The sequence below is a fragment of the Folsomia candida genome, unplaced genomic scaffold, assembly GCF_002217175.1.
Source record: "Folsomia candida strain VU population unplaced genomic scaffold, ASM221717v1 Fcan01_Sc026, whole genome shotgun sequence".
In the NCBI taxonomy this organism is placed as follows: Eukaryota; Metazoa; Arthropoda; class Collembola; order Entomobryomorpha; family Isotomidae; genus Folsomia; species Folsomia candida.
Window position 1 is genome coordinate 849,515 of NW_019091218.1, and position 12,806 is coordinate 862,320.

The 12,806-nt window shown below is 35.5% G+C and overlaps 2 protein-coding genes across 3 annotated transcripts; both read right to left on the reverse strand.

The window, feature by feature from the left end:
- Positions 1–5,287: 5,287 nt before the first annotated feature.
- Positions 5,288–9,315, reverse strand: LOC110859522. Of its 2 annotated transcripts, none has more exons than XM_035859557.1 (8): positions 8,983–9,315; positions 8,773–8,831; positions 8,626–8,693; positions 7,606–8,289; positions 6,631–7,075; positions 5,900–6,021; positions 5,763–5,819; positions 5,288–5,700 (listed from the first exon to the last, which is right to left on the reverse strand). In XM_035859557.1, the coding sequence occupies exons 2-8, from the start codon at positions 8,804–8,806 to the stop codon at positions 5,653–5,655; spliced, it is 1,458 nt and encodes a 485-aa protein (XP_035715450.1). In that variant the 5' UTR covers positions 8,807–8,831; positions 8,983–9,315; the 3' UTR covers positions 5,288–5,652. The 2 variants fall into 2 exon arrangements, with proteins under 2 accessions (XP_035715450.1, XP_021964175.1); XM_022108483.2 differs by having other exon boundaries at positions 9,003–9,314.
- Positions 9,316–11,291: 1,976 nt separating this feature from the next.
- LOC110859478 lies at positions 11,292–12,751 on the reverse strand. Its single transcript, XM_022108435.2, has 2 exons — positions 12,474–12,751; positions 11,292–12,009 (listed from the first exon to the last, which is right to left on the reverse strand). Exons 1-2 carry the CDS (start codon positions 12,550–12,552, stop codon positions 11,498–11,500), a joined length of 591 nt encoding a protein of 196 aa, XP_021964127.1. The 5' UTR covers positions 12,553–12,751; the 3' UTR covers positions 11,292–11,497.
- Between the last annotated feature and the right edge of the window lie 55 nt (positions 12,752–12,806).

Below are 12,806 nucleotides of genomic sequence, written 5' to 3' on the forward strand. Positions count from 1 at the left end.
TTTTTTAAGTGAAGATTTCATTGCATGTAAAAGTCGGTAATTTTTAGATTTGCAAGGTACGAGGTTACAATGTTGACATTTTCTTCCAAGAAAAAACAGAAATAAAGTAAATACAAATTAAGAAGCAACAGTTAAATATTTTCTCATGGAAGGAAAAATCTAAATTCTAACCTCCTATTTTGAAAACCTAAAAATTATCGAATTTTAGGTACAATTAAATCTGCATTTAACAAAACCCATCGTGATCAACATGTTTCAAAATCGCCATTTGAATACCTGGAAGACGGGCAACTTCAGACAAAAGAATTGTAATTTCAAAACCCGCATACAATGTCACCTTAAGATGAGGCTTCATGTTCCCTTGAGGAGAACTTAAAATTAGTTCACCACCGTTCGTATTTATCTTCACTGAAGATTTTTCAGTGAAATTTACATGAGCATTACTTTAAAAAATTATATATTTTTAACTTAAAAAAGTTATGAAATCAAATTTTAGATCACAATTTCTCCCTAAAAATGAAGCAAATTTTTGAATTAAATTTTTAATTAAAACAGAACATAAAGTAAAGCAAAACCTCAAACAAATCCTAACCAACAAAGAAATCGGGGTAATACGTAACATCTACTTTTTGCACGTTCCTTTTGGGTCTTTCATTTTTCTGAGAAAAATGAGATTTTCGTTACGTTACACAGGGGGAGGGGGGGTATGGTCTTGCGTTACGCTAGTGTGACAGAGGGGGGGGAGGGGTCTGAAAAAAGTCGATTTTTGCGTTACATAATTTATGAACGGCCCCTGTGCTAACAACTTATTAAGGGGTGAAAGCCCTTTATAAGATCGTTATGTCCGTCTGTCTGTCTGTCTGTCCGTAGCTCCGATAACTTTTGAACGGAAAGACATAGAGACTTGAAATTTTGAACGTAAACACTTAACGTCAATGGACAGGACGAGTTCGAAGATGGACACTGTGACGATGACGTCGTCACAGTGACGAAAAGTGACGAAAAAGTGTCACCTGTCAGTTTTGACATGTGACACATCATTTTTAACTATTTTTCAATGAGGAATTCGAAAATTCATGTCATTTTGCGGTTGGACGTCACCTGTGACGATGACGTCGTCACGGTGACGAAAAGTGACGAAAAAGTGTCACTTGTCAGTTTTGACATGTGACACATCATTTTTAACTATTTTTCAATGAGGAATTCGAAAATTCATGTCATTTTGCGGTTGGACGTCACCTGTGACGATGACGTCGTCACGGTGACGAAAAGTGACGAAAAAGTGTCACTTGTCAGTTTTGGCATGTGACACATCATTTTTAACTATTTTTCAATGAGGAATTCGAAAATTCATGTCATTTTGCGGTTGGACGTCACCTGTGACGATGACGTCGTCACAGTGACGAAAAGTGACGAAAAAGTGTCACTTGTCAGTTTTGGCATGTGACACATCATTTTTAACTATTTTTCAATGTCAAATTCAATGGTGACCTCTATTTTGACCTCAGAGGTCATGTAAAGGTCATAGGACATATCTATTTCACTTTCAACTGAAATTTAACCCCGAATTCAATGGTGACCTCCATTTTGACCTCAGAGGTCATGTAAAGGTCATAGGACATATCTATTTCAATTTCAACTGAAATTTAACCCCGAATTCAATGGTGACCTCCATTTTGACCTCAGAGGTCATATAAAGGTCACATAAGGGTTATCAACTGTTAAATTTGAGACAAATAAGACACAAAAGTCGAAAACACGTCAGAGGTGTCAATCTTAACAAATTTTCGAACAATTTGATATTCACATTGACGTATGACACTCCTTTCACCCCTTGGTTACATGCGTTGTAACGGTTTATTATTAACAAGCCTAATGAAGTAATAAGAGGTTTGTATAATGAAGCGTAATGAAGTTAAATGAAGCCTGGTAAAGCGAAGTGAAATGAAGGCGACTTAAAACCTTCGGAAAATCAGAAATAATACCCTTTTTAGTTAAAAACCGTGTTTAGCAAGTCTCCAGTCTAAGCTGTTTGGTCTAAAAAAATTTATTATCAAAATACTCCTTAGTGCATACATACATTTTCGAAATTTTGCCATGTATACTGTATAGATTTTCCTTTTAACAGTCAGAACTTCCTCCAGTTTCAGGAAGTTAAACCGATTTTCCTGAGGTTAACCACTGTATTTACAAATCTCATTTATTTTTTATCCTTTTTATCCTTCCGTAAAAGACAGGACACACACAGGTCTCTGACCGGTCAGTTTTGCCTACTTATTTCGTTACGACTATTCTGCTACATATATGCTCCCCCCCAAATGAGATACTATCCTCGGCCTTAGTTTCTAAAAATTTGGAAACTTAAAGATACAAGTTTACCTCGGTTTTCACCGATAGATATTCCTCTTTTGCCCACACAATAAATACTTATTCATAATTTGTGTTCCCCAATAAGGAAACAATCTCGAGGTGCAGGGGATACTACACAGCAGGGCAGGGAACTTTGATCATCGGAATTTTGAATATCGTAATCAAAAAGGAAGTTTTACATATTATATACGTTTAACCCTTTAACGTGTATGATGAACAACAAGAAAATGCATTAAATCTGGGACGCTATAAGTATGCTGTGGTCATGGCGCGGGAGGAGAAATTCAGGAGTTTTAACAAAACTCGAAAAAACTGAAAAATCAAAAATTTAACATTGCGTTGTATAGGGAAATATCCAAATTTTCGGGAAGAAAATCTTCAAATTTAGCATTGTGTTGGTGTAGGAGAAATCCCTCCAAATTGCAACAAATTTTACTTCGCGGTGAGAAAATGGTGAAAATCAATGATCTCCTAGAAACGACAATTGTCTTCCTTCCGCGCCATGACCACGATTTTTTAGGACGGCTTTTGTCATACTCCGGAATTGAATCATTTCTTATAAAACGACAATTGTCTTACGAATTAAAGGGTTAATACATAGGATTAGGAACAGTGTAAATAGTACAGACGTTCCATTAAATCCTAAATAAATCCCCTTCATAATTTCAGATTGGTGCCATCCTGCCCATTCTTCAAAACTGGAACAGATTGAATGTCATGCTTACTTATCCTCAACAAACTATTGAACTCAACAATTGTAAACATTTCTATATCATAGAATACATTATATAATTTGAATTCTTTTTTTATAAAATCGTCACATCTGTATTTAGGGTATCTGCACATTGCGTTGGCTTCCTTCCAAATTTACGTGGCGATCATGCACCTGATTTTGGCCTCTTATCGCAAGTGTGTCTGTTTGTACACGGTTAAAAATTATGCTACACTTTTGAAACGTATTTACATAAATGCATTCAATTCAGAAAATTGTATAAAATCCGGATTCAACTTTACTCTTCATCAAGTTTTTTAACATTGTCTCAGGATTTTTTTCAGTCTACTCAACATAAAATTCAGAGCTCATTCGTTTACGTCAAATTATTATTAAGTGTGTACCAGAGGTCGGCGCCGATGGTACCATCGGCGGCGGCGGCTTGAATTTTACTCTAGGTCGGCGGCGGCGGCGCGCCGATGTTTCTCCGGCGGCGGCGCCAAATTTTAAATAGTTTTTAAGAGCCTATAAATTTCAAATTGTGTACTTTTTCGCTCGTAAAAACAACGCTGTCCGGTAGAAAAATTATGTACACAATTAAATTATTTATGTGTTTCTGCATACATATCATAGTTTTAAACCCCTAAACAGAAAAGCGTTGTCTGCCGGTCCGTCTCTCTGCCTGTGGGTACATGTAGGGTCACAGTGACCAGTGATTATGTCAAAGGCTAAAAATGGAAATCACTATTTGAGTTAAAGTCCTCACATCTCCGATTTTGCCAAACGCATTTCATTGCTTATTGTTTTCTTGAATACATCAGTAAGGAAACGTATAATCAAATTTCACCTATTTTTATAGCGCTGCTAGTTTTTATTTATCATGGCATTGGCATTACTTCAAAACATTGCTCAGGATCATTATTCTGAGATTTTAAAAACGCTTAGGTATTTTTCAATTTGACATTTTGAAGATTAAGATTTTTGAAAATTTTGGAAATTTAGATATTACCATAGTAAAATTTGTAAATGTTAGGAAAGTTCTGGGACAATATCCCGTTTTCGTTATAAGATAAATGTTTAATCGCTTCAAAAGAAGACTCGAAATTAAAGTGAGGCCACAATACATATTACAAATTTGTTTTATCAAATTTAATTATTTTGTCAAATTTAAATATTATTTAAATTTGACTTTTGAAATCATAATTAGACCAAAGTCTAAGTATTCAGGCAAAATAAAAATCTGCGTCGCCGGCGGCGCGCCGAGAATTTTTGCCGGCGGCGGCGGCGCGCAAAATAGTACCGGCGTCGGCGGCGTCGGCGGCGTATGGCCGGCGGCGTCCACCTCTGACATACATAATCTTACCTAAAATATTTTTCGCAATAATTAAATTTTTCACAATAAAACTACCGCTGAAACTACCGCTTCACCATGCCCTGCTTGATGTGGAGCTATGTCACCCTTGCGCTCTGGTTCCATATTTTGTGTTCTTCTTGATCATCGCAAGTTCTAACCAAGGTTCCTTTGACTCCTTTGTCATACCCATCAGTGCCATAGCCATAGGGATTCAGGTATATTTTGTCGTCGTGGTGACACACTTCGTGCAGGCATTGATGCGTGGAAATAGTAGAGAAATGGTGGTGGAGAATTGAGGAATGCGAGTAATCAACTGTTACGTATGTACCCTTGACATCTTAAAATTCTTAAAATCTTTGTTATCATTATTAAAAGTTATGTATAAGTGGTCATCAATTTCTAACCAGTTTTTCTCGGTAATTAAATAAAGTATTTATGAAAAATTAATTTCTGGGCTCAATTGCTAAAAATTAACATGGCAAAGAAATTCTGGCTGTGGGAACGTTTTTTGCAGGGAGGGGAACTTTATCATTGGGCGGTTGAGACCACTGAAATTTGTCGGTGGCACCATAGCTAATCAGGTTTATCGTATTAAAAAAAAGTCATCTGCGGGTGGCCGCTACAAAAGTAGGCTTTGAGCGCTGATTTACGTTCAAATATCACAAACAGACAAATATGGGGATCCCTGATGCGCTGGGTGGCACAATGATGTCCAACATACAAGGGCCCTTTGAAAACCAAAGTGCACAAATATCGACCAAATTGTCACTTAAGGTAGGAGGGGTCGACGCACCGTTACTTAAACTAAAGGAGGTCACAAAATATTTATTTACCGTAGCTGGACTTCAATATGTATGTAACGTCCAATTCGTAGTTCTTGGACGTTCAAATATTTTATTTCTATTATTTCAAAAAATTTGCCTCAATATACATATATTGTCCGATATATTATTCGCACATTGTATATAAATCATTTTAAAATATCCATCCATTCTTGAGAAATTGAATTTGAAATTTTAAAAAAAGTCGTAGCTAGGGTTATGTTACATACTGTATTAGAAATTTTTATTTGTTAGAAATTAATACGTGGGAAAGTCTGCACTTAAAAAGTAATATCTAAATAATATGATTGCACCATTGCATGATTGCACAATTTCTGCATCACTGTCGTATGTTTTAGAAATGAACGGACTCCATGTTTTGAATAAATTCTTGATCAATCGACTTTGAAGATGGGTTGCATTTTATCCAAAATTTCAGCCACCTGAGTTACATATTTGCAAAATTGTCAATACGTAAAAATGATTTATTTAATGCTTGACAGACCGAAAAATTAATGGGGATACCACTGTCGGGTGGCGCCAGTTCCACAATTTGCGATACCTAAATTACAAATCGAAATTTAAAAGGATATACATATTTATTTAAATATAACTAAATATCAAACAAGTTGTATTCCTCACGTCGGTAACCACAGAAAATGCCAGGCTTTTAAATGCTGCATGGTACAAAATAAGATCTTGAATGTAGGGTTGAAAGTTGTTTTGTGTGACCCTGATGTGGTGAAAGTGGAGACGCTTAATCCCTAAAAATTAATTGCAATGTAAGTATTTAATACGTTTCAATATTTTTTCTAAGTAGTAATATTTCAGGTCGGACATCCAAAATCGGAAAATTAAGCATCGAATGAATAAAAATAAAAAATAAAAAAATAACTTAAATAAAAAAAGGTATTGGGTTTTGGCAAACCCGGATTTGAACCTGTTTAAACCCGATTTGCATGCACTGAATTTGAAAAATATAAATGCCGGTACAATCTACAATATACAAAATATCGTCCTACTAATTCTAAAAGCAGCTAAGTACAGTCAATGCTTAATTTTAAAAATAGCTAACTGCACAATAAAAACTCGTAAAAAGAGCTAGCTGCAATTCTAAGATTATAGCTTTGTATAATTCTAAAATTGCAGGTAGCTATTTTTACGAGTCTTTATTGTATTTAAAATTAAACATTGACTGCACTTAGGATTAGAGGCTTTTAGAATTAGTACGACAAATATATGTATTATTGTTTTAAAGATTAACTCTTGTTGCCATGTGAAATAGCAAACCTGTCTATAAATGATGTTATTAAAATCCAATTTGTATAAATTTTGGAAAACCCAATTTTGAATGCTCTAATTTCTAGACTCACCATTCCACAGCGACATATTTTTCAGGACGGCAACTATCAACGACGAGTCATCCACCATTCCTACGTCTACGTTTACCTCGTCCAGTTTCCACGTTTGGAACGGTGTCATCATCTGATTTATCTCATGGATTGGGCTGTCACGAGTGACATGCATTTCTAGCTCAAATTTCTTAACGGCAGGAAATAATTGGGCAATACTTTCTGCAAACTCGTCCTGACTCCAAGCCCAACAAAGTTCCAGAGCGAGAGACTTTACTCCTCTGTGTCGCTGCCACGCCTCTAAATGGGCTGAAAAACTCGATGAATACATGAAGTTTTCGAACGACAAATTTGTCAGTGCTGGAAGGTGCTCCTCGTTAAAAAGTTGAGGCATCAGGTACGCATGGAATGAGTGGATTGTGAGCGTGGTAAGTTTCGACATCACAGGAACGTCAATACTACGAATCTGGGATAAATAATAAATGCTTATTAACCGGGTATTAAGTGTTGACAAACTCACAAAAGAGCACCAAAAATTTCACACATCGTGGTCATTTTTATCATTTCTATTCACACTTTATACCCATTATTTAACTCCGTCAGAGATTTTTAAAAAACATTGCTCGACAAGATCGCAAAATATCATTCTATTGCAAGGGGAGGTTCTAGACGGATAAAGTATACAAAAGTATTGTCCTCTCGAAGCCCAAAATAGAATTTAACCGCTCCGTGATTTCGACTTAAGTTATAATTTAACTATTGTTCCACGACTTTAATATATAAATATTTCGCTACCTCCTTTATATCGCAACCATTTGGGATATTTTATAACCTCAAACAAGTGGCTGGATAAATTTGTCGATACCCCATGGTTTTTATGCAATTCTATAGCTCAGCGATTGGCACGAGTTCATAGGTTGCTTTACTCGTATTGCAATTTTTTCGTGAGTACCCCTTTAAGAAAAACTCGGATAAATATGTGTACATAATTTTTACCTGCCGCCTAACAAACGAATAACTGTTGTATCTTAATTCCACTTCTGTCAAGGAATCCTTAACTTGTCCCAACATCCTTATCACCTTGGCAACACTGAAGTCACGATAAGTTGTATCATGACACCTTATGAAACAAAATTTAAGCCTTTCGAGATGTCTGCACCCGCTCAAGTTGGGGAAGCGGGACCCCGAGACGTCCAACACGGACAAATTTGGTGCCGCGTTAATCGTAATTTGCATAACTAGTGGAAATGCGTAGCGTTGGTAAATCTTGTCCAGCCTGTCGTTAGAAGGTCCATACTTGATCGAGGTCAAATTAGGGAGGAGTGGTAGTTTTTGAAAAGCTACATTTTCATTATGACCAGCATATTTCCCAATAACGGTGGTGAGATTTTGAATATTTTGGAATTTTAGCATCCTTATCCCATTCTTGATGATGTCGATCGTCTTATATCTCGATGCAATTTGGTCAAACTCCTCGTGGATAGTGATACTGCGGAAAAGTTGATCATTAACGGGGGTCGCCTGGAACAAATGTGGCCCGTCGTAGCGGAAAAGCGCGTTGACATTTAGAATTGTCTTCTTTCCTAGTAAACTGGCTCCAGCATTTGCCCAATCGAGACACACGAGGCGACACGCCTTCAGGTTAGGCAGGTTTAGACAGCGAAAGACTAAGGTCAGAACCTGATATAAATAAAAATTGTAACAAATTAGACTTTGCTAGTTAGGTAGGAATTTATTTATTCAGATTATTTAAGTATTTAATCGTTACTGAATTGTTCTCATTGCAATTATTTAACTAAAAATTTTGAGTGGATGAAATGATTTCATGTATTTCACTACCCCGTTAAAGTAAACTAAAAGTTATTATATTATCTGGATAATACATATAATATCTTTAGTATTTTACAAAAGATTATCGTTTAAATTTTCGAACAACAGAAAAACACTAATTCTGAAGCGCAAACTACAATAAAGAAATTAAATTGTAAATTAACGTAATGAAAATGACTGACTGACCAGCGGATTCATCAAGGCTTTCGACATAGAGCTGTTTCGGTCCATTGTTGAGTCGAGTATTATACACCCTATAATTAATTAGATAAAATCATTACCGGGGAACAAAATTAAAATAATTTAGTATTTAAAATTTAAAGATCTAGATACTCCGTTTTGGTGAGGGACACGACGTCAGGTCCATATTTCCTTAACTAATTCCAGTAGTTCTGAAATATATATAAAGTTCTCGTAGTAATCCCTCAAACATTGACAATTGACAACCTTATGTAAAACACAACGATCTAGGTAAGTTAGTTGAACTTATATGCAAACTCGTCACAATATGTAGGAAGTATTTAAATTAAATAAGTTACATACTTAAATTCAATTTAGCTCACCATTGACGTCTGCTAAATAAAAACGCAATCTGTAGTGTTGTGTTTATCGGTTGCAAAGTTTTATTTTTTAGCCTAACTTGCAACTACATATGTAATATCACATACTATGGTTTCTAATCGTTCAAGTAATAACTAAGAATCTGATCTGTATTGTCTGCTTCATTCTCGTGTTCGATCAGAGTAATCCCTAACGTTTGAAATTTAAACGTTGAAGTTACGTAGAAATAACAAAGCAAAATGTATTTAGCAATTGATTACGTGCACAATAATATGAAACACCTGATGACGATTTTTCCGGTATTGAGTGCATGTATCCTCCTCGCGCGATCCTCACACATCCACCACCACCACCATCATCACTCTTTGTTGAAAGCGTCATGATTTGTATATGAAAACTAACGTTGCTTTGATACGAAAATGTTATACCAGCCGCAATTTTGAACAAATTGTATATATTTTTAGTCACATGTACATATGTGCATACATGTATGTATATAATTATTTACATATGTACCTCTCTCATACATAAGAGACGTACATATGAATGTAAGAGATACACTGTTAGAAATCCGGTATAGTCACGCAGGTATTGATTTCTCGGTATTAAAGTTGCTACCGCTTGGTATTAAAATTATACCGGTGAGTAAAAATTTGATACCGATATTGTAAAACTTTAATACCGGGTTATTACCACACGGTATTATTTATCAATACCACGTTGGTAGAGTCATATATGAATACCACCTGGTATTATTTTAATACTGGATTTCTAAGAGTGTACATAATTTGAAAATTCATAATATCGTAGAAACCTTGGATACTAATTATATTTAGCTTCATTTTTCATACCAATTTATAAACACGGAGAAATCATTTATTACACATAAAAGAAATGAATTGTTTCCATAGGGGTCAATCACCGAACTGTTCAATGTGTAAGTACATACTTTGCTGTTTGTAACAATATTCACGGTGAAATATACATATGAGTTATTTATATGAAATGTATAACCCATAAATGCATGTATATGTTTGTACACGAATGAGCATACATACGTATTGTTAAGTACATATGTACACAGCCCCGAAAACCCATTATTTGCACTAAATATCCAGACACGTATAATGTTTTGTGTTTTGTTTTGTCTGGTTTCACCAAAATTCTTTTTTAGTTTAGGAACTAATATTTTTCGCATCAACTGATAAATAAATAACACATAAGTAACATTGATAATTTCATTGGATTTTTTGTTTTCCTTAATAAAGAATTACTTTATACATAAATCCACTTAAACCCATAATAGGCGAAAGTACTGCATAAAATTCATGCAAAAAAATCCTCCAACATCATTCGATCTGACGCACTTATCTCTACATAGTCTCAACTTAAAAAGTGATAGTAGAGTAGACGACCATATTAGGTTAGTTTTAAGGAATTTCAAAATTATTTTTATTCCATTGAAAAGCCAGTTAAATTTCATGTAGAAAACATGTATTAAACTTGAAAATATATTCCTCCTGTGACCATGAAGAATTGGTCACAAAAGAGAAAGGTCCATCAAAAATACGCACGGAATTAATGGACAAAGTGTATCATTCCCAGGTCAGAAATTTTTTTGTGACCTTGACGCATATATGGGGCTCAGAACAGACCTTCTCCTCAATTTTAATCAATATTTGGTGGTAAAGTTGTCTGCGGTTCGAAAATGCCAGGGTCAAACCTAAAGTGCAAATGAAATCAGAAATATGGATTTTAATCCAGTTTTTCAACGAATTTCGATGTAAATGTTACTGTGGACCCCTTAACAAAGGTCGGTGGCTTTTCACCCAATATAGACTAGTTGAGGGGGTGTTCCATCTTCACCAGGACGTTTATCAAATATTTTTTTAAACTATCTCCTCTCCTTAATCAAGGAAATTGGGCTGTTTTTGCTCAATTCCGCCGATTAAATTGACACGGTTCATTTTTTTGAAAACTATACTACAGATATTTGTACGTCATGATTTACACGGGTCATTGTATATATTTACATACGTACAGCTCATGGATGGTCTAAATGCATGTACAGTACTATGTTAATATATGTAAATATATGTGTAAATATATGTAAATATTCATGATGCCCGTTTGTGGTTAATCCGCTCAATAAAACCCAGCGATTCGTATCTTTGTCCCACAAAATGAGCTTCGAAGTCAAATGTAGTACATAGTTTTATACATTTTATTTTTATACAATTTTCAAACAAAACTTGTAGCAAATCTTACATCAAATAGATATACATAATTAAGCTAAAAATTCATTTGGCTGCGGAAAAATTGAATAACAGCGAATTAAAGTTTAAACATGAAATCAACAAAATAATTTACCAAAGTGAGTATGCAGACATAAATATGTACGATCTGCCTTCCGCCATTTTAAATTAAAATTATTCATCAAGCTTGTGAAAACATAATTCGAAATAGCATTTTTGCGAATATTATTTTTCCCAAAAAATTAAACCAAAATTTTCGAGGCAACAAAAATCATCCCCATAATTCCCAGCAACCGCCCGACCGACACCTTATTATTCTCGTTGGCATGGTTACACTTATTCGTGAAGCAGTAATTCCCCGTAATTGCGGATCCGTTCACAAATTTGGCCTCCTTCGCTTTCAAGTGTTTGCTGTCCACCTCATGCATCAAGGCACACCCCCGGCGCGTCGTGTTCGTCTGGGAAGAGTAAAATTTGGCACATTCCGCCGTGTATTTTTCGCTTCGTTGGAAATTGATGTAATTGATGCGATCGTCCCCTCCCACGGTGTCGTACGGGGTGACGACGTTACCCTCGGGGATGTAGGGATCGCAGTGGACCAGCAGGACGGAGGGGAGTGGTCCACCAGAGGCACAGTTTTCATGGAACGGCAGCACGGGAACGTGACCGGACAGCGGGTCGAGGTCGGAAGAACACTGGTAACACATGATGGCAGAATGTGACGGGGTATCATCGGGCTCACCGAAGTGCACCCCTGTCAAAAAATAAGAAGGAAAAAAAATTATTCACAAATAAAATTAGCAAGTTGTACATATTTCAAGTAACTAAATGAAACCCGAGTAAAAATTTGAACGGATTTCCTCTAGAAAATTGACCCATTCTTTTGCAGAAATTTGGTTCAATTTTCTCCAAGAAAACTTTACGCAGAGCAATTTATTATGCAGAAATTTGAAAACTAATCATGCAGAATTATACACACAAGTTCTGCAGAATTACATAAGTCGGTGGAAAATTTCTGCAGAATTAGGTATGCAAGAATATTTGTAATTTGCGTCAAGCTTTTATCTATTACTGCACAGTTCGACACAGTAATTTCTACTCGGGAATTATGTTACAGGCTCCCATTTGATGTAAGAGCTACATAAATATGTTACATACAAAATTATAAATTAAAAAAAAATATTTCCGAGGAAAATTAGAATTTATATATGTACTCACTAATCGTAACAGCTGCATTCACAGAGTCGAACAGCGTGGATATCAGAACCGCTCCAAAGACATACTCGAAACCCTTCATTTTGAACGTATATTTTTCCAATAATTTACTCTTTAAAATTTCAATTCACTTGGTCTGACTGGGTATCGACACATGTACATAAACAGAAAGCTCCAAGAGTCTCGACTAGTGAGGATAATAAGGATTATTTTATTTATTTAATTCTCAGCATTTAAGAATTATTTAAGGCTCCGAGCTAAGAAAGAACAAGTCTGCTTTACGCCTGGAGAACGAATGACATTCTTAGCAAAGTAGTTTTACTACATACGAAATTT

What these genes read in the sequence shown, in the direction of transcription:
- LOC110859522 (XM_035859557.1), bottom strand. Translation starts at nt 8,806, where the DNA reads ATGGACCTGACGTCGTGTCCCTCACCAAAACGGA. An exon ending in AAATATGTCGCTGTGGAATG is followed by an intron (nt 6,022 to 6,630) that starts GTGAGTCTAGAA and finishes ATTAATTTTTAG; the next exon opens with GGATTAAGCGTCTCCACTTT. An exon ending in GTATCCCCATTAATTTTTCG is followed by an intron (nt 5,701 to 5,762) that starts GTCTGTCAAGCA and finishes TATGTAACTCAG; the next exon opens with GTGGCTGAAATTTTGGATAA.
- LOC110859478 (XM_022108435.2), bottom strand. Translation starts at nt 12,552, where the DNA reads ATGAAGGGTTTCGAGTATGTCTTTGGAGCGGTTCTGATATCCACGCTG. An exon ending in GAATGCAGCTGTTACGATTA is followed by an intron (nt 12,010 to 12,473) that starts GTGAGTACATAT and finishes ATTTTTTGACAG; the next exon opens with GGGTGCACTTCGGTGAGCCC.